This window comes from Sarcophilus harrisii, chromosome 2 (genome assembly GCF_902635505.1).
Source record: "Sarcophilus harrisii chromosome 2, mSarHar1.11, whole genome shotgun sequence".
NCBI classification, from domain to species: domain Eukaryota; kingdom Metazoa; phylum Chordata; class Mammalia; order Dasyuromorphia; family Dasyuridae; genus Sarcophilus; species Sarcophilus harrisii.
This window is the reverse complement of record NC_045427.1, coordinates 98,237,977-98,259,746: the sequence shown is the minus strand read 5'-3', so window position 1 is coordinate 98,259,746 and position 21,770 is coordinate 98,237,977. Positions and strand designations below refer to the sequence as shown.

Sequence of the window (21,770 nt, the reverse complement as noted above, 5' to 3'; positions counted from 1 at the left end):
GAAGTCTTTTTTTTTTTTATTATTTTCACTTGATGAGGATTTAGGAATATTAGCATAATGAAAACTCATTGACTCCCTAATTTGCAAGATAAAGTTATTGAGACAAAGAAGTAAGGATGAATTACTTTTGAGGTAACCTTTTCATAATAGGGCTAAATGGAATTTGTTGGTAAGTAGCACAGCATAGGCAACTCTAAAACATCATTTTTCAAATGTGTTCAAGTTTCCAGGAACTTATACATAGGGCAAGCAGGACCTAAAACAGGTCCTGTTTTATGATTCACAGGAATCATATAATTCATAGTATGGGAAGTGTTACGAGCAAAGCTACAGAGAGAATTGTACATTAATGCATGGTATGAGCTGCCTGGTCTCATGGACAGTACAATAGAAGGGAAATAATGTTAAATAAAACTGAAAAGAGAGATTGGCATGGAATTTTATGTTCAGAACATACTCTCTGAGTTAGGAAAATAAAATCCAATTGTGACAGATAATCTACTACAGAAACCCAGCCTTCTGAATAGAGCTTTTCTTTTGATTTGTTTTTCATCTATAGAAAAATTTCCAGAGGCTGATCCATATGAAATAATAGAATCCTTCAATGTTGTTTCAAAAGAAGTTTTTAGAAATATTATCCTGAATGAATATAGAAGGTAAATATGTTCTTTCCCTGAAAATAAAATATATTTATTTATACTATCTCTGTAACTGAAATTTTTATTACTTTAAAATAGAGACTTGTCTAAAGTGAGTAATTTTTTTTCTCTAAGTGAATATTTATTTTGTACTTGTAGAATAATGGTCTATTGAGTAGCACTCTACTGAGAGCTGCACCTCATGTCCAGTACACCAGAATTCAAATTCAGCCTCAGATAGTTAAACCAGCTATGTGACCCTGAGCTTAACATAGTAACCTCTCATCTGTAAAAAATGATTGATAATAGCACTTACTTCCTGGGGTTTTTGTAAGGCTAATATGAGATAATATTTGTAAAATGCTTTGTAAACCTTAGAATACTATATAAGTAATAAGTATTATTATTATTATTTTATTGTATACCTGCAGAAAGAGAGCATGATAAGCGGGAGGAGAGGGGGAGAATGACTTCTTTGAGTGTGATTTTTTCCTACTCTCATATGTTTTATGCTTCATTTTGTTTATTATCATAGGTGTGATGGAAGAGATTTAACATCACTCAGGAATATCAGTTGTGAAGTGGACATGTTTAGAACCCTTCATGGATCAGCCCTCTTTCAGAGAGGCCAGACCCAGGTAATATTTGCAAGTCACTATAGTTATTTTCTGATATATGGTTACTTTATTCAAGCCAAAATACATCCTATCAGATACTTTCTTAGGATTTTGTCTGTCCATTGATACTTACTCCATAAATAGCATGAGTTGAGTCTGGGGAACCCTGAACTGAGAATTAGGAAATTTTATCCCTTCTATTTAGTAGCCATGTGACTTTAGACAAGTTATTTTTTTTCCTCTGGGTTACCTGTAAAATGAGGAAGTTAAATTAGATAATCTCTGAGAATCCTAATTCTATCTCTAATATCCTATGGTTGTGGTACTGATGTTTTTTTTGTTTTTGATAGGAGGACATCAATTTCTATGACTTTGTTGAGATAGGGAACTCTTAGTGAGGAAACTTTCTACCAGTGCACCTGCTGTGCAACTTCTGGTTTTAAAGGATGGCTTAATTATTTAGGTTAATAATTGGCAGTGTTCAGGAATAATATTTTATGTATATTTTATATGTCACTAATCAAATCAGCATGCACATTGCTATTCGGTGACTTCAATACAAAGGTTAGAATATGTCAAAAATCCCTTCATCTCTCACTAGTGAGAAATATATCAGAAATTATTGGTTAAAAATAAGGAATGAGGGAGGCAGAACAATCATTGGCTAAAGAGAAGCCGCACATCTTTTTATTACAAATACTCTTTTTTTTTTTTTTTTTTTTTTTAAATAAAAGTATAGGTGAAGACAAAATGAACACTGAACATCACATGAGAAAGTTTCCTTCTCCAGGAGTTCTGTATATATTAATATAATTATAGGTCCAGTTTCTGCACCTATTCTTTTGTCACTTGAAAGTAAGCAATTGAGTAATAAATGTTTTTGGACTCATCAATCAGAGAATTATGTAGTAAGGCACTGAAGGAATTGTAATTTGGGTCACAGGATTTTCAACCAGAAGTGATCTAAGAGATAGTTGAATCTGTTTCATCATTTAATGGATGAAGAAACAGACCCAGAGCAGTTAAGTAATTTTTGCATTCATTGGTAGGGTTGCATTCATTTTTTGTCTGCTCCCCTTCCTGTCACCTCATAAATAGAATAGGACCTTAACACAGAAAAAGCTCAACTAATATTAGTTGAATATATTCAGGATTTCATTATTAAGTATATAAATGATTATGGTAGACTTTATACAGAGTTACACATAGGCTATGTCTTCTAATTGTTTACTGTGCTTCTCATATGTTTTTTATTCTGTTTACTTAGTACATCAATAACAATATCATGTCTTTTTTTAGGTACTTTGTACAGTAACATTTGATTCTTTAGAATCCAGTGTTAAGTCTGATCCTATCACAACAGCTATTAGGTAAGTTGGAGAACAAGGGAGGCATTGCTTTGTGTTGTTCCTGAATAACAATGAAGTATCTCAGCAGAGAGGTACCTCATCATTCATTGGAGCCCTTGATATAAAAAACACTATTTTAAAATCAGTTTCTGTATTTAATGTCTCTGTTTGATAGCAATCACAATCGCCCATCTTTCCTTTTCTCCCCAGATTTCACTTTTCTAACACCTTTTACTCCTTTTCATTAGACCATCATGCCTGCTTTGGCTCCCCTTTCTTCAGTTAGTCCTAATAAACACTGTGCTACTTTCCACCTCTGATCCCTTGATCACTTGTCCTGCTACCTCTTAGTCCCGGTCACATGCCAGCCCTGGTACCCATCTCTTCCATTCCTTGAATGATGTTGAATGGAATTGCAGAAAGTCATTGTAACTCTTCAAACTAGATCACCATAAATTTGTTGTTTAAATTAATCTGGGACCTCAGTACAGAAAAGTGATCCTTTTACTCCTTCTTAATTGTCTTTTCTCTCCCATTCTTCATAATAGTTGTTCCAAAGTTTTCATCTCTCCTCAAGCCTTACACCCTTCCCATCACCTTCTGCTGAGATTCTTGCCTCATATTTTACCAAGAAAATTGAATCTATTTGTTTCAGGTTCCTTCTCTTGGTCTTAATGTCATAATCTCTAAGTAGCATCCTCCAGTCCTTCCTTTAGTATCTGATGAAGAGGTGACTCTCTCTCTTCCTCACCAAGATTAAACCCTCCTAACATGTCCTTTGATCCCATCTTCTCAAACAGATTGAACCTCGATTATCCCATTTCTCTAATTTTCATTGTCTCCCTAGCTACTGGTTCCCTTCCCTGCTACTTTCAAACTTGCCCAGGTCTCCCCAGCTCTTAATAGATTCCCACTAGATGCCACTATCTCTACTAGCTATCATTCTATATCATTTCTACTTTTCTCAGCCAAATTCCTTGAAAATCTTCAACCTTTGTCTCCATTTCCTCTCCTCTTAACTCTTTTCTAAACCCCTTTTAATCTGGCTTCTAACCTCACCACTCAATTGAAATTTCTCACAGACTTATCAGTTATCTGCTACATTGAATGGACTTTTCTTTATCTTCATGCTTTAATCTCTCTGCAGTTAGACATGCAAACTATGCACTCTTCCTGGATGCTCTCTCTGTGGGGTTTTAGGGTTTGGCTTTTTTCAGGAGGGGAGGTGACTACACCTCCCCTCCTGAAAGGGGAGGGGGAAGGGAGGACAGAGCTTTCTCCTGGTTATTCACAAGTCCTTCTAGCCATTTTTTTTTATTCCTTTTGCTCATTCATAATCCATGTCATGTTTAGTCAGTCAATTAGACAAAAGATTTAAGTGCCTATTATGTGCCAGGCAGTGTGCTAAGAGAAAGGCAAAGTAGAGTCCATGCCCTTGATGATCTCACAGTCTAATGGGGAAGGGGTCACGCAAACAACTATGTACAACTAAAATATATACAGTACAAATTGGAGATAATCTACAGAGGGAAGGCACCACCATGAAGGGGAATTGGGAAATGCTTCTTATAGACAATGGGATTTTGGCTGAGACTTAAAGGAAGCCAGGACACAAAGATGACATGATTAGTGAAGGAGTAGGATGATGGGGATAGGGAAGAGCAATGTAATCTGTTGAAGAAGATAATAATAGAATTAGAACACTTGTAAATGTAAAAGGGTTTTTCATGAAAGGAACACTTTTATGTGATTCAAAGATAAAGGAGGAGATAATGGGAGGCAGTTTCTGAGTAATGTTTGAGCCAGCTAAAAGATATATTGCATAGAACATTGAACCCAGAGATGGGAAGAGTTCAAACCTTCAGACACTTAATAGCTGTGTGAACCTAGGCATATCACTTAGTCTTTTTGCCTCAGTTTCCCCATTTTTAAAATGAGAATAGTAATAACACTACCTCACAGGGGTTATGAGGATCAGATGAGATAATATTTGTGAAGTTGTTTAACACAGTGCCTGGCATTTAGTAGGATCTGCATACATGCTTATTATCTTCCCTTCCCACCCTCTGAAGAAGAAGAGAAACAGAGAAGAATAAAAAGGTTTGAAAACCCCACTGTGGTGAGTGGTGGTGTAGGGAACCTATTAGAAAGGAGTTAAAAAGATTTCCTGGCCCAGTGAGGGCCTGTTTCGATTATAAAACAAAAATTTGTAGTTTACCCAGTCAGCACAATCCTGTGCTTCTCTTCAGTTCCATTTAGTAAACTCAGCTAGTAGCAAAAGCCACAGATAGTTACAATAACCCAAGTTTAGGTTTTGACAAACTATGTCAAAAGTTCATGATTATGGAAGCAAAATGCTCGTGGTTGATGGCAAAATCAAGCATATGACCATCTATATGGGTGACCAGGTAAAATGGGTGAAGAAGTAGGGGATGGGTAATGAGTACATTGAGGAATTGCAAATGGGGTATTTGAGGAAGTATCATATATATGATCAAGTTATCAGGAGTTGTGGAAAGAGGAAAGACTGAGCCTTTGAAAAAGGGTTTGTAAATAACAGCTATAAGAATCTTCAGAAGGTGATAAATACTGAAAGATTCTCAAGGGAGAAAACATTACAGAGTGACAGTGGTAGAAGAGGGTCTTGAAGTAGCACTGGGAAACAAGGGGCAAGTGTAGTAGGAACTAGTGAGGCTCAGGTAGGAATAGAAGTGTGACCAGTGCTGAAAAGGATAGCCAAGGAAGCTGTATGATCAGAAAGGAGCCAAGTCTCAATGAGAGTCCAAAGATCTGGAAAGGGAGAAGAAAAAAGATTTAAAATAAAAATAAGTTTCTTAAGTGTGACACAAGTTTTCCAGAGAATACAATGGAAAGGATGAGTAGATGTAGAGTGGGACATTAGTAGGTAGTTTTGAGAAAGGTAGATATAACATAACAAAAGAAGTGGATTGCATTTCATCACTTTTTAAGACTATGTTTTTTAATTTTCAGTGGAATAAAAAAGAAAAATTTCATGCTTCATTATGAGGTAAGATAATTCTTTAATACTAAAGTTATTACATAGATCAGAAATATAAACAGAAAGATTGCATAATAACCTAAAACTGCCTATTCTGCTTCAGAAACAAAATTTGGAAATCTAAATAATAGATATATTCTTCCTCAAACATTGCTTTAGATGGGAAGATCAGTTCCTACATTGAAGAACTGGGACATCTGAATATTAAAATATCTGGATTAATAAAACATTTTCACCTTTACTATAAGCTCATCCTTTGAGACACTTAAATACTAGGTTATTATTTAGTAGACTAGTAACAAAAAAACTTTAGATACGCAGTACTTGCGAGCTTCATGGTTTTTATTTCATTCAAACCTTTCATTATTAAAGTGAAAAGTTTATAGGCATTAAATTATGTCATATAGGTATATCTCAATTTTATGAGTTTATTTTCTTTTTTTTAAAGTTTCCTCCTTATGCAACTAATGAAACTGGCAAAGTCACTGGTGTGAATAGAAGAGAACTTGGACATGGTAAGAAAAGTATATTATTATGGTATTCCAAAAAATATCAAGGATGCTTTATTCTTAATGTTTTGTATTCTATATTTTAGGTGCACTTGCTGAAAAATCTTTATATCCTATTATTCCCAAGGATTTTCCTTTCACTATAAGAGTGACATCTGAAGTTCTGGAGTCAAATGGTATTCTGATCTTCCTTCTATTTTTATCTCTTAGAATCTACCTTTTCAAATCTCCTATTCTACCTGATAGAGTAATGTTTTTATTCCACTGGTAAGGTAAATGAGTTTATTGTAATTCTTCTCTGCTGGCTAAATAATTGCCTAGAGAAATAGAAAAACTGTCCTTTAAAGTGTTCCTATTGTAATCAGTCAGCGTGAATTTTTTCCATATTTAAGTTATGTGGTATGGTGGGTGAGCCAGAACTAGCAGGAGTGTTTACTGCTTTGGAGATAATAAAGCCTCAAAAATATTTCTAATTTCTAAGTAGACCCTGGGCATAGGTAGAGGCTTCATACTTCCCTGATGATTCTGAAATCGTTTTAATTCTTGTTATACTTTAAAGCTAGAAAAATCAACTTTGGCAGGAGGGTAAGGGATATATTTGATTTGTTTCAAAATTTCAAAAAATCTTTGAGAAATCTTGTGACAAATTTTTAAATTAAAATGAACATTCTGTTTTTATAAATCTTAAGTTTAAATTTTTCTTTGTGTAGGTTCTTCTTCTATGGCATCTGCATGTGGTGGAAGCTTAGCGTTAATGGATGCAGGTAAAAAAAAGTTGTGGTTCTAATATAGTGTCTGGCATTCTTTAGTCATTTAATGACTAAATGAAAAATAATAGAAGGGTTTTTTTTTAATTGGACTATAATGTCCTCAGTTTTGAATAATTTTAAAGTAAATCATCCAATCATATTTAAATGTGTGCCTGTTATTTTTAATGCAGATGAATAATTAACTCCAAATTCAGGAGAGAGAGAATGTGCATTTTGTCTTTTCTAGAATGTAAGCAGGGGTCCTCAAACTTTTTAAATAGGGGGCCAGGTCACTGTCCCTCAGACTGTTGGAGAGCCAGACTGTAGTAAAAACAAAAACTTTGTTTTGTGGGCCTTTAAATAAAGAAACTTCATAGCTCTGGGTGAGGGAGATAATCGTCCCCAGCTGCCGCATCTGGCTTGCAGGGCGTAGTTTGAGGACCCCTGATGTAAGCTTTTTGGGAATAAGGACTAGGGTTTTTTTGTATTTGCATCAGTATTTCCTAGCATAGTGCATAGTAGGGAGTTAATAAATATTTATTGATAACTTTAACATATTTTTCTCTGTACTTGTGATTGCATCATTATAGATAATTTCTGGTAAGGAAACTTTCTCTGCAAATACAGATAAACTATTCCTCTGTAACATTATAGTATTTGAATGATTGAGGTGGAATTTAACTCTAATCTTTCCTGACTCACTTTCTTATTATGTATTTGTGTATCTATACTTAGAAATATATACACATTTGTATGTATATATAAACACATATACAGAGATATAATATATATGTATTTCTCTGTGTCTTTTTGTCACTGTATGTGTGTGTTTCTGTCTTTCTCTGCCTCTTGATATGTGTGTATATGTATTATATTTATGTGTTTCCATGAATTTGAATAAATTATAACTGAAATAGACTGAACAACAAAAAATCCTACTCACATTAACAATAATATACATATATGATAGAAGAATAAAAATCATTGTAATCATATATATTTTCCTAGATAGTATATAATATAGGCATATATCACCATTTATTTCCCTTAGTTTTCCTGGGCAGTTTAAAAACAGGAATTCTTTTTTTTTTTTTCATAAACAATTCTCTCTTTTTTTTAATAGTCTTTTATTTACAGGTTATATGTATGGGTAACTTTACAGCATTGACAATTGCCAAACCTCTTTTTCCAATTTTTCCCCTCCTTCCCCCCACCCCTCCCCCAGATGGCAGAATGATCAGTAGATGTTAAATTTATTAAAATATAAATTAGATACACAATAAGTATACATGACCAAACCATTATTTTGCTGTACAAAAAGAATCGGACTCTGAAATATTGTACAATTAGCCTATGAAGGAAATCAAAAATGCAGGTGGGCAAAAATATAGGGATTGGGAATTCAATGTAATGGTTTTTAGTCCTCTCCCAGAGTTCTTTCGCCTGGCCATCCTCAGCAATGAGATGAACCAGATCAGTTCCAATGGAGCAATAATGAACTGAGCCAGCTACACCCAGCGAAAGAACTCTGGGAGGTGACCAAGAACCATTACATTGAATTCCCAATCCCTATATTTATGCCCACAGGCTAATTGTACAATATTTCAGAGTCTGATTCTTTTTGTACAGCAAAATAACGGTTTGGTCATGTATACTTATTGTGTATCTAATTTATATTTTAATATATTTAACATCTACTGGTCATCCTGCCATATGGGGGAGGGGGAGAGGGGTAAGAGGTGAAAAATTGGAGCAAGAGGTTTGGCAATTGTTAATGCTTTAAAGTTACCCATACATATAACCTGTAAATAAAAGGCTATTAAATAAAAAAATAATAATAAAATAAATAAATAAATAAAGTATATGATGATCTCCTGGCCCTGCTCATTTCACTCAGCATCAGTTCGTGTCTCTCCAGGCCTTTCTGAAATCATCCTGTTGGTCATTTCTTACCAAACAATAATATTCCATAATATTCATATACCACAATTTATTCAGCCATTCCCCAATTGATGGGCATCCACTCAGTTTCCAGTTTCTGGTCACTATAAAGAGGGCTGCCAGAAACATTCTTGCACATACGGGTCCCTTTCCCTTCTTTAAGATCTCTTTGGGATATAATCCCAGTAGTAACACTGCTGGATCAAAGGGTATGCACAGTTTGGTAACTTTTTGAGCATAGTTCCAAATTCCTCTCCAGAATGGCTGGATGTATTCATCCACCAACAATGTATTAGTGTCCCTAAAAACAGGAATTCTTAACCTTCTTGTTCCATGAATCCTTTTGACTAGTTATTAAAGTCTTTGATCCTCTCAGAATTCTGTTTTTAAACTTGAAATAAAATAAATGATATTTTAAAGGAAACTTATTTTTATTAAAGTTATCATAATAGGAGAGGAAATTTCACATTTTCCAGGTTAAGAATCCCTGTTTTTTAAAAGCTCATTAATATTTTGAAGGGGAAAAAGCAAAGTGGTGTAATGGCCTTGAAATCAGAAAGACATGTGTTCCGCTAGTGACTACCAAGCTAGGTCCTTAACATCTCAAGCGCAAACTCTTAACCCTTGAGTTGCTTATGTGCATTAGTAGAAGAAGCTTCCTTGATGAAATCACAGATCCACTCAGTCCTATTCTAATCCCACATGTGCACTAACTATTCCTCTGAAACTTTGTTTCCTCTACTTCTGTGTTTTCATGTAATCACTGTGTTTATAGATTCACATACATATTCATGAATTCCCTTTTTAATTATAGGAGTTCCAATTTCATCTCCTATTGCTGGTGTGGCAATAGGACTGATTGCCAAAAGCAATCCTGAGAAAGAATGTGAAATTGAAGATTATCGTTTGTTGACAGATATCCTGGCAAGTATATAAAGCTTTTTAAAATATTTAGTATTATTGATGAAATCCTTTACAATATCCAGAATGTATTTAGGAAAGTACAGAAGCACTTTTTAGTAGACTTAGCAAAGTTTTAAAATTTATATTAAAATTTTATAGCATAAATTACAAATTTGAGAGGAAAATGTGATTTTTAGAGTAAAGGTATGTTTTGGTTTTTTTTTTCCCCGCATTTTGTTTTGTTTTGCTGAGGCAATTGGGGCGAAGTGACGTACCCCAGGCCACACAACTAGGAAATGTTAAGTGTCTAAGATCAGATTTGAACACAGGTCCTCCCTACTTCAGGGATGGTGCTCACTGTACTACCTATCTGCCCCTAAATGGTTTTTATGTGAAAATCTGTTTCACAGCAATGCTTAAGGCATTGGACACAACAGCTAATAAGGGAAAGGGAAAGGAGCCATATTCTCAGAGGATACATTTGAAACTGTTCTTTGAAACTTATGTGAATATATTATGATTTTGTTTCAAAATGTAACTTTTAAAAAATTTTTAAGGGAATTGAAGATTATTATGGTGACATGGATTTCAAAATGGCTGGAACAAATAAGGGAATCACTGCATTACAGGTAATTTTTTAAAATTAATTTTGGAGACATTGTAGAACAGTAATAGATGTCATTTGATTCAATATGTATATAAATTTTCTGGCTTCTTTATGTCAGGCTGATATCAAATTACCAGGAATACCAATAAAAATTGTAATGGAGGCAATTCAACAAGCTACAGGTAATGTGGTATGCATAACTCTCTTTATATAATCTGTTCTTCAGTTTTGATTTAACTAATAGAGAATTTATTATGGTTTAATAAGTAAATTCTTAGAGGAATTCTTACTCATATTTATTTAATTTTCATTTTAAATAATCTTTGAGTTAGAAATAATTCTTGCCTTATGTAAATTCACACTATACAAATTCAATTTTACCTAAAGAATTCTGAAAGTTATTCACATTCAGAAAAAAAAAATGTTAATTTTACTGTATAGTTTGGTGCTCTCTCTTTATGCTCTGCAACCCCCAATCCCACCCCTTTCTCTCTCCCCTCCCCCACCAAAAATAAATAAATAAATAAAGCTTCTGGATTCAAACAGAACAGGCCTACAAAGACCACTGCTCCTGCCAAAATTCGCAATTGGCTTCAGCTCTCCAGTCCTGAGAGAAGATTTTTGCCCTGTTCCCCAAGTCTGACTTGGAACCACATGTTGCCCACCTCCATGTGGCTGGCCCTGCCTCCCCCCACATGTCCTTGAGGTGTACTAGCCCCCTCCCTCTGCAGGATATGGTTTCCTGGCCTCCCTCCATCCTCATATCCACAGATAAATTCACATTACATTTGCTTTCCGTAGAGTTCTGAGGGAACAGTCCACTTAGGGAGAGTGAGAGCTGGCTGTATACCATTTTTTCCCAGTAGTCTTTTCTAATGTTCAACATAGGTTTCTGAGGACCTTGGGATCAGCCCGAGCCCTTGGTCCTAATGGGGAATTGATGAAGGCAGGAGAGCCACCACGAGGCTGGTCAAAGATGGAATGTCTCATTTCCAGTCCTTCTCAACCCTTATATACTTTAGTACAATTACATCATTACAGCATACTGAATATGTGTGAACTAGAGAACCATGATCTCATCAATTCTACTGAGTTAACACTTTGTTTCAAGTATACTTCTCCAGAGTTCCAGCCCTCTATAGTCTTTTAGTTATGAGAAAGAAATTTATATGTCAAATATTAACCAAAGCATAGATATCCTTCATAAAAATGGCAGCCAATACAACCTGTCCAAAGCCCACTGCAACACTTTTCAGCAGACTGGAGTTGGAAAGATTTGAGTTCAGATTCAGCCTTAGACACTCATAGCTGTGTTTCCCTAGACAAGCCTTATTGGGGAAATGGGAATTATAACTGGACCCACTTCCTAGGGTTATTGAAAGAATCAGATGAGATAATGTTGTGCCAACTTTAAATTGCAATATGAACAATAGGGTTATTAGAGTTGGAAATAAGCTAAGGGAATACTTCATTTCCTGTGATGTTTCCATCTGATAATAGTTCATGAGTTCACAATCATAAAGCAACTACTCTGGGCAGAAACTGTTCTGGTTTTGGGGAAAACAGTGACAAAAACAGCAGCTTGTACTCAGAGAGCTTCTGTTCCAGGGGGAGAGTCACAGAACAGATGCTGATAAGTGAATGCAAAATAAGTTATTTTGAAGATATAGTGGAGATTTGCAGAACACATTGTCTTACTTGACCTTGAATCTTGAGACACTGGTGAAGCAGGAAGAGAACTGAATCAGGAGCAAAGGGGACTCTTATTTTCATCTCTGCTTCTTAACTACCTTAGACCAAAGCCTCTTAAACTGGGTCACAACCCCATATACAGTTGGCCGTGTAAAAGAATATGGGGACCGTGAAAAATTTGCCAGAAACAGTAAAAGTTTCTGAAAACAGCGGTCAAAAATTTAAAATCCAAGGTGTTACTGGCAGGGCTTGCCTGTATTACATGGAGCAATTTCAATTAGGGATATAATTTTGGCTCTGAACACACAACATAATTTGCACTGTGCATATATAAACACTTCCAGAAATACCTTGGCTCAAGTTTGAGACAGGATTCTCAGGCAAAAATGGATTGTGAGTAGGAAAAGTTTAAGAAGAGTTGCCTTAGGTAAGCCCTCTCATCTATAAAATGAGGTGTTTTAGGCTGGGCATGATTGATAGAGTGATTGATTGATAGATACGATGTATATAGTCTGTAGACCCTCCAAGAAGGGAAGTTAGGATTGAAACAGGAAAAAAAAAAATACAAATGAAAAAGCTTTATAGGCATGTAGAGTTTGGGGAGAGTAAGGGGGTAGGAAATGACCTGGACCACTTCAGCCAGAGCAAAAGATCCATCTTGGAATGATGGAAGATATTAAAAAATTAAGAGATAGTGAAGCCAAGATGAAATTCAGCAGCTGTCTTATGGTTCTAACACCAAGGGTGGAGAAGAGTACCTATCCTCTATCCCATTGTGAAGTCCGTAGAAAAATAACCATAGCAGAAATACCAGACCAAAAGGAAGCCTGTTCTTTTGCTCAGAATGAGCAGGGCTTTCCAGCTGGCTGACAGTGATTGAGTTCAGCACCAGTTTACTGAAACTCCAAATGGAGCAAGCCCACAGACCTGTTAGCTCCAATCCCAAGCCACATTAGGACCTTGCAGAGCTCAGATCAGAAAGCCAGCAATCATACTTTGCTCTGAATCAGACCACTTTAGAAACACTGAAAACTTGCAGATCTTTAATCTGAACTGTTCCTGAGACCCAGTAATAACACAGTACTCAATATATTTTTTTTTTGACCATTATAGAAATTTGGTTTGCTTGACTATAAATGTAACAAGCTTTTTGTTTGTTTTTTTTCTTTCTCAGTATGAAAGAGAGGGAAGTAGAGAGGGAAAGAATATGCTTTTTTTTGCTGGTTGAAAAAAATTAGTTTAATTTAAGAAATAGGGAATGAAGACTAAACTTATCATTTTATTGATTATTAGGAACTCCCATGTAAGGAAACATCCAACTACCAATGTGCATAAGCATCTTTTCTACAACTTAGAGAGTTGCTTGATAGATCCGTGAGAGGTTAAGTGACTTGGTGTCACACAGCCAATTTGTATCAGAAATAGCAGGTTTAATGTGTGTGGTATCATGTTACCTAAAGAAAATGGAGGAGACCAAATTGTGGGAGACTGGAGTAATTTGCACTTTTTGCTATATATATATATATATATATAACAAAGTATCACTGAGAAGTAGCATCCATTTTTGCAATAATAGCGTTTTATTTTTCCTCTTTAGTGGCAAAGAGAGAAATTTTACAGATTATGAACAAAACAATTTCAAAACCTCGAGAAAGTAGAAAGGAAAATGGACCAGTTGTAGGTAATATACAAAAATTATATTGATTTCATCTTTTTTTACTAATGATATGATCATGTTAAATATTCTGAATAATTTTTAAAAGTGAAAATATTTTATACTTTATTTTAGGTAATGTGAAATTGGGTGATATCCCTAAATTTTAAGAAAAAATTTTATATGAATATATATTGAATTCTTTGGCATGATTTAGTGGATCAGAACTATTTTTACCAATGTATATTAGTACTTTTCCAGTTCTATAACTTAAAATAGGCCATAAGAAGTAATTTCAGGAAAATATCACTGGCCTCTATCTTAAACAATGAATAAAACATTTTTTTGATTTTATGTTTAGATTTTTTTGTACCTATCTTTGCAATGAATTGAAATATAATCCAAATTACCTAGATATCCTTTAGTTTTTTGTGTTTCTGGAATATTTGTATTTTGTATTTTCTCTGAATTTTAGAAACAGTTCAGGTGCCTTTATCAAAAAGAGCAAAGTTTGTTGGACCAGGTGGATATAACTTAAAAAAACTACAGGCTGAAACAGGTGAGAGATACTTGTTTTATGTTTTAAATGCTAGGGAGTAGGGGCAGCTAGGTGGTGTAGTGAATAAAGCATCAGCCCTGAAGTCAGGAGGACCTGAGTTCAAATTTTGTCCAGACACTCAGACACTTCCTAGCTGTGTCTGGGCACAGACACTTAACTCCAAATGCCTTAGCAAAAAAAAAAAAAAAAAAGTTATGGAATATAATTTCATTCTTTAAACCTCTGTTCTGTTTTAAAGAATAGAGAATTAGTATGTGAAATAGTTTTCTAGGCTGTATGTTTTGCATTGCAATAGTGAAGTAATAGATGCTGGATCTTCCATAACAGACTTCAGGACAGGTTCCAAAGATGTCAATTTAGTGGATAGTCCTTCGGATGTTTTACATTTTTGTTGTAGGAGGAGAGGGGATATTAACAACTAAAATAATTATCCTACCGTCATGGAGTGTTTTAAGTTAGTTTATTCAAAGAGTCCATTTGAGGAAAGTATACATCTAAATAATACACTTAAAACTTTGATCTATAAGATTATTTATATTTAATATATCATAATTTACTATCTGATATTCTTTTAACCTATATATGAGTATGGAAAGAATTTGTGGAAAAGAGCTACTAAAATAGAGGGCTTTTAAGACTAAACCTGATCATGTCCCTTCTCCAAACTGTTTGCCACTTTGTGGATAAAAGGAAGAGAGAAACAAAAGAAAAGAAAAGTAGTTCTTTAATCATTCCATAGAACTATGAAACTAAAGGCTTAAAAATAATAAGCATTTAACAAGTGCTTATTGATGGACTATTATTGATTAATAGCAATTATAGCTTACCACCCACCTGCTTTCCTTTCTCTCACGTAATACAGCCCCAACTATGCCTAACTTTTTTTGGATTCTTGCTACTCTCTGTTTAGTAGACTGACACTTACTGGCATAAAACAATTAAATAATAATATTTAATAATAATAATAAACTCAATGTTATATTGAAGTCTTAAACTTTTCATTTTTTTATGAAAGGAGTAACTATTAGTCAGGTGGATGAAGAAACATTTTCAGTATTTGCTCCAACACCTAATGCTATGAATGAAGCAAGAGAATTCATTAATGAAATCTGCAAAGACGATGTAAGACTACATCTTTTTTTATTTATTTTATGTTTTATATTTGTTTATTTTGTGAATCTGATATTTATTTTATTCTTGCAGCAAGAGCATCAGTTAGAATTTGGAGCAGTTTATACTGCCACAATAACTGAAATTAGGTAAGTCATTATAGTAATATTTTGCAAAATGGTGGTTTTAAAATTAATTATAGTCCATGTTATTATACATATACTACATATATGTGTATATTTGTATATGGATTGCGTATCTATATGTGCACATGCAACATAAGATCATAGATGGGGCAATGGGGTTAACATATCTAAATCTTTCCTTTAATGTACTTACTAGCTGTGACTGGACAAGTCAATTAATCTGTCCATTCATCAAGCAATTCCCAGGACTTATCTGTGAAGGAACAATTTGAGATCTACCCTTGAGGTGAAAATTACACATACTGACAAAATCATAGACCTTTTGTATATTTTTTAGCATACATTGTTTATTTGTTCTTCTTTGCTTCCATGTATATTATAGATTTGATACTCAGCCAACTGAAATTAACAGAGAAAGTGTTAGGAACCTCCAATTCTTGGTTATGAAGGCAGCTATCATGTAGTAGAAAGAATTAGAATATTCTTAGAAAGACTAGAATGTACTAGAAAAATGGAGTGGGGAATCTAGAAACCTTGAATTATATTCTTGGCTCTGTCTCATAGTATTGTGTCATCAAACAAGGCTGCTTACTCTATTTCTAAGCCATTTTATTCATTTTGTAAAATAGGGAGTTAAATGACTTGATTTCTAAGTCTTTTTCATATGTAAAACTCTTGATTAAAAAAAAAAAAAGAATTACAATAAATAGCATACCTTCCGGTTTCAATACTTAATACCATCATTGGTAATCAAGTCAACAAGTATTTATGACTATGTGCCAAGTACTGTGTCAAGCACTGAAGATAGAAAGAAAGAGGAAATAAAATTCTCTACTCTTAATAAGTCCACAGCCAATGCAAACATCTATATACAAACAAGCTATAGACAAGTTAAATGGAGATAATTACAGAAGAAGGCAGTAACATTAAGGATGACAGGGAAAACCTTTTTGTCTTTGGTAGGACTTAGCTAGGACATGAGAAAAGGCAAGAATCAGGAACAAGAGGAAAAAATGCCAGATATAGAATAAAGTTGACTAAAAAATCCCGAGTCTGAAAACAATGTAGTATGCAACAAGGAGGCAATTGTTCTTGGAGGGGAGCAAAATATAAGAACACTAAAAGGTTAGGAGGGGGGCCAATTATGGATTTTAAATGCCAAACAGGATTTGTATTTTATATTGGAGGTAATATGGAAAAACCATTAATTTTTTGAGTTTGTGGTGAGTGAGGAAAGTAAGAATCGGTTGACATGATCAGGTCTGTACTTTAGAAAGATTTGTTTGACAGCTTGAGTAGAGGATTTACTGAAGTAGGGAGGGACATAATGGGCAGGGAGACCAACTAGCAAAACTGCTGCACCTTCAGGCATGAGGTGGTAAAGGCCTGCACCAAGATGGTGACAGTATCAACGGAAAGAAGGTAGTATGTTGAAATTATGTTATGAAGGCAGAATCAAATGGTTAGATATTAGGGATGAGAGAAAGTTAAGGGTGGCACCTGGTTTTGGGGCCTGAATGACTTCAGAAATAGTGGTACCCTGGACAATAATTTTATAGAAGTCAGGAAGAGGGAAGAGGAAGAAGAAGTAGAAAAGATAACCTGTGCGCTTTGGTATATGTTGAGTTTGAGTATATGTTTAATTCAAGATGTCCAAGATCAATAACATGTTTAACATATTTTGAATTATTTGCTGTTTAAGGGAAAGGAAAGAGAAAAATTGGGAACATAAGATTTTGCAAGGGGAAAATTATCTGTATTATGTATTTTGAAAATAAAAGGCTATTTTTAAAAAAAAAAGAAATTTAAGATCAGTAAAGAAGTTAGGATCAGACAAGTAGATCTGCAAATTATATGCATAAAAGATAATAGTTGAATTCATAGGAGCTGATGATATCACCGAGAGAAATAGAAGGAGAAGGGAATAGGACAGCCTTGGGGAATGTTCACAGTTAACCTGCATAACCTATATGAAGAACCACCCAAAGGGACAGGTAAGTCAAACAGGAGAAGAATCAGGAGAAGGCAGTCTCAGAAAGAGAGTAAAATGGCAAGGAAAAGAGGGTGATGGACAGTGTCAGAGGCTGTAGAAAGGTCAGTATGAATAAGGACTAAGAAAAGGCCATTACATTTGTCAGGAGGTCATTATTAACTTTGGAAAGATCTATTTTAATTGATTGATAGTTATCTTACCCATCAAAACTTGGGACTTATTCTGCTGTCTTCCAGCTTTCATAGGTAAATCTTCTCAACTTGCTATGGCCCAGGCCTCTATGCCATCCAAGCCACCTCTTTGCCGTGATGCTACTTTTTACCCAAAACTTAAACTTTACTCCTTCCCCCAACTTTCCAGCACTACTTTATGTATTGTCTTTGCCCATCAGAATGATTAATTGTTGTAAAAGGTCAGTTTCAATACTGAAAAACTTGTTATTTAGAAGATACCAAAAGACAGCTATATATTCAGTTTGTTTATCATTCATATCCAAAACCAAGGGACATTGAAATCTTCAACCATTATTATAGTATATCTAGAACATTTAAATTTAATACTTGATTTATTGTCAGTAGCTCCTTTTATCATAATGGAGTTTACTTTCCTATCTCTTTTTGTGTGTAAATGTTTATTTATGCTTTGATAGAATAACTCAGAGAGTTTACAAGTACTAACTACTAAATACTTATATAAAGAACACTTTTATAAGAGAATTGGAAAAGTGAGAACATATAAGTGAGACTTAATATTTTATTTACTTAAAAATATTTTAAAAGAGTGATAAAAGATCTTTTTAATAATACTTCATTCTACAAATGAAGAATTGAGATTGTTTTTACCATTTTTTTTTAAAGTGAGATGATGAATGGGGGAAAGAAGTGGGATTTTTTCCAAATATGATGTTCCATAATCCTATATGTCAGATGATTTTCTTATATTCAGACGTTTTTGTAGAAAAAAACCTATTATAAAAATACATGGGGAAAAAATATATATATATATATGTATTTCTGAAGTCTTCATTAATTCTATGTGATTTTATTAGGGGTTCTGTTCCTTCTTTCCTTTGCTTCACAAAAGGATAATGGCAAGTTCCAAAGTTCTTTTTAAAACTTTCACATAAAAACTAAATTTCTGAAAACATACTCCCAAGATATTTACAAAATATGCTCTGAAAAGTTTGTTTGTTTGTTTTTAAGATTAGTATTATTCCTTATTGTTCTGTAAGAAATGACCAACAGGATGATTTCAGAAAGGCCTGGAGAGACTTACATGAACTGAGTGAAATGAACAGGACCAAGAGATCATTATATACTTCAACAACAATACTATATGATGATCAATTCTGATGGTTGTGGCCCTCTTCAACAATGAGATGAACCTAATCAGTTCCAATAGAGCAGTAATGAATTGAACCAGCTACACCCAGCGAAAGAACTCTGGGAGATGAATATGAACAATTACATAGAATTCCCAATCCCTCTATTTTTGTCTGCCTGCATTTTTGATTCCCTTCACAGGCTAATTGTACAATATTTCAAAATCCAATTCTTTTTGTACAGTAAAATAACTGTTTGGATATGTATACATATATTGTATTTAATTTATACTTTAACATATTTAACACGCCAACCTGCCATCTGGGGAAAGGGGTAGGGAGGAGGGGAAAAGTTGGAACAAAAGATTTTGCAGTTGTCAGTGCTGAAAAATTACCCATGCATATATCTTGTAAATAAAAAGCTATAATAAAAAGAAAAGAAAAATAATAAAATAGAAAATAATGCCTGGGGGAAAAAAAAGATTATTCCTTGGAAAGCCCCAATTTCATTTTCAGTTAACAGACAAAAGCAATATTCTAATTAGTTTGGTTTTTTTGTGTGTTTTGCAGAGAGACAGGAGTAATGGTAAAACTTTATCCAAATATGACTGCAGTACTCCTTCATAATACCCAACTTGATCAAAGAAAGGTAAAAAAAAGGACGGGATGGGGAGCAACTAGAAACTAGAGCTTTTTATTTTAATCGTTACTAGGTTATTAAGAATCATTCATATACTTTGTCTGAATAGCCTTAGACATAAAATATGGTAGATGTGCTGTTAATAAACAATATGCTTATATTCCCAGCACTTATAATTTATGCATATCCATGTTAATAATTATGATCCCAAGTATCTTTTTAGGAAAAATAGATATCAAACTCAGAGAGTATAGCAGGTACCAGAATGCCTAATTGCAACCCTATTTTTATTTTCACAAAATTTCCATATACACCTCAGAACAACTTTGAATTGAAAATTTAAAACACCAAGATTTCTTTTTCAGGTTAAACATCCAAGTGCCTTGGGATTAGAAGTTGGTCAAGAAATTCAGGTATGTATATTGGCATTCTAGTCCTGAAGTTACAATTTCTATGTATAATACCTCTTACTTTCAGGAAAGTAAAACTAAAAAGAAAAAATATATACTTAAATGCTTGTTAAGGATATTATGCATATATAATGTTCCTGCAGATTTTTCTTTATGTAACTATTATGTTATATAATAACATAACATTATATTGTGTATTCTCTTTGTGTTTATGTGAACAACCTGTATTTAAATCAGATAAATTCATTTCAGCAAACATTTATTAATGATGTCTTTATTATGTGCAAGGTACACAGAGACATACAGTCTCTTCCTCCAAGAAATTTATTATCTAGTGAGAGAAAGAAAACATTAACACTTTAAAAGTTAAACAACATGAGAAACAACAGAAAAAAATATGGCATAACGCAGTACATAATTAATTGCATAATAAGTCTTAAGCATTTTGGGAGGGAAGATTATACTTTTAGGCTTGAATGACCTAGAAAAGTTTTATGAAGCAGAATTGAGCCAGACCTTCACAGATATCTAAAAGTTAACAAGGGGAGTGGCATGAGCAAAAGTTTGGAAGAACTTTTAAAATACAAAACATATTCATGGGAATATAATTCAAGTCTATAGTTGTGTTTTTTCATAATGCTTTAAGTAAGACACATTCTTGCCACATAGTTTACCTAGCAACAATCAAAGAAATATGGGCTCTGTAAGTATATTTCTGTTATTCCTTCCATGAGAATAAAGGAAATATAATAAAAGGAAAGCGAAACCAGGCCAGATCTAGCCAAAGGCTAGAAGACCATGAGACTTAAAATGGAGAGGACTTTTCTATTAAAATCTTATATCATTCTACTGAGGTAGAAAGCCTAAGGAGTCTGGGAGTGGTAAAATATAATTAAATCAGACTAGATTTGGAGACTGGAAGGAAGTAGAAAATGAATGACTAAGTAAAGAAACATTCATGGCCTATTTATCATATGCAAAACACTGGGCAAAGTAATAAGGATACAAATAAAAAACTTTTGGTATCCCTCTTTCAGTTCATAGAAAACACAAACAAGGTGATTTCATCTACAAATCCGATGGAAAGGCCCCATCATCGTCAGACTGTATGCATAAAGTAGATTTACCAGGAATGCGTCTCCTTTAGTGTCAATTCTGTTCATAAAAACCATCTCTATTTCTAATGTTGAACTTTTTTGACAGGAACAACTAAGAACTTTCTTTTCTAGATCTTTAGTAGAGAAGACAAGAATAAGGGAAAGTTTTAATTTAGAAATAAAAGATAATGAAAATTAGATTACTCATTTATAGAACACCTAAATTCCTATGTCTAGAAAGCCATATTTATGTAAGACTGCTTAAATTTAACTTGCTTGATTTGAAGAAAAGATTTTTAACTCAAGAATAAATCTCTCTCATCATCCACAACAGGTGAAATACTTTGGACGTGACCCTGCTGATGGGAGAATGAGGCTTTCAAGAAAAGTGCTTCAGGCTCCAGCTACAAATGTTATCAAATCTTTAAGTGAAAGAAGCAGTATTGTAATGGGAGACTCTGTTCCACAATCATCCAATTCTTCTTCCCAGTGATAATGTGAAAAAAAAAAAAATGGAGATGTTATTTATATACTAATCAAGATTTCAAAAATTCCACAATGTCTTCTATTGTTTAGATTTACATATAACAAATATATTCCTAATAATTTGTATTAAAACTAGTTTCACTTTCCCAGTTAATATTTCATTTGAGCAGCAGCCCATTATTTTTACCATTTTTACTATTTTTTTTATTTAGTTACCTTTGAAAATGGAAGCGTGTGGAGCATCTAAGTGGTACAGTGGATAAAGCACCAGCCTTAGAGTTGGGGAGTTAAAATGTAGCTTCTGACACTTGGCACTTCCAAGTTGTGTGA

At 34.0% G+C, this 21,770-nt stretch overlaps 1 protein-coding gene across 2 annotated transcripts in view; it reads left to right on the top strand.

The window, feature by feature from the left end:
* PNPT1 (polyribonucleotide nucleotidyltransferase 1) overlaps nt 1–21,510 on the top strand; it is a 41,374-nt gene extending 19,864 nt beyond the window's left edge. For both annotated transcript variants that reach the window (XM_031950505.1, XM_031950506.1), the window contains 17 exons: nt 560–656; nt 1,174–1,276; nt 2,555–2,625; nt 5,596–5,632; nt 6,072–6,138; nt 6,219–6,308; nt 6,843–6,896; nt 9,637–9,746; nt 10,283–10,354; nt 10,451–10,514; nt 13,622–13,705; nt 14,154–14,237; nt 15,253–15,359; nt 15,441–15,496; nt 19,378–19,456; nt 19,813–19,860; nt 21,289–21,510. In XM_031950505.1, the coding sequence (XP_031806365.1) occupies nt 560–656; nt 1,174–1,276; nt 2,555–2,625; nt 5,596–5,632; nt 6,072–6,138; nt 6,219–6,308; nt 6,843–6,896; nt 9,637–9,746; nt 10,283–10,354; nt 10,451–10,514; nt 13,622–13,705; nt 14,154–14,237; nt 15,253–15,359; nt 15,441–15,496; nt 19,378–19,456; nt 19,813–19,860; nt 21,289–21,447 (1,382 nt within the window). In that variant the 3' untranslated portion in view covers nt 21,448–21,510. The remainder of the gene's footprint in view (nt 1–559; nt 657–1,173; nt 1,277–2,554; nt 2,626–5,595; nt 5,633–6,071; nt 6,139–6,218; nt 6,309–6,842; nt 6,897–9,636; nt 9,747–10,282; nt 10,355–10,450; nt 10,515–13,621; nt 13,706–14,153; nt 14,238–15,252; nt 15,360–15,440; nt 15,497–19,377; nt 19,457–19,812; nt 19,861–21,288) is intronic.
* Nucleotides 21,511–21,770: the final 260 nt, after the last annotated feature.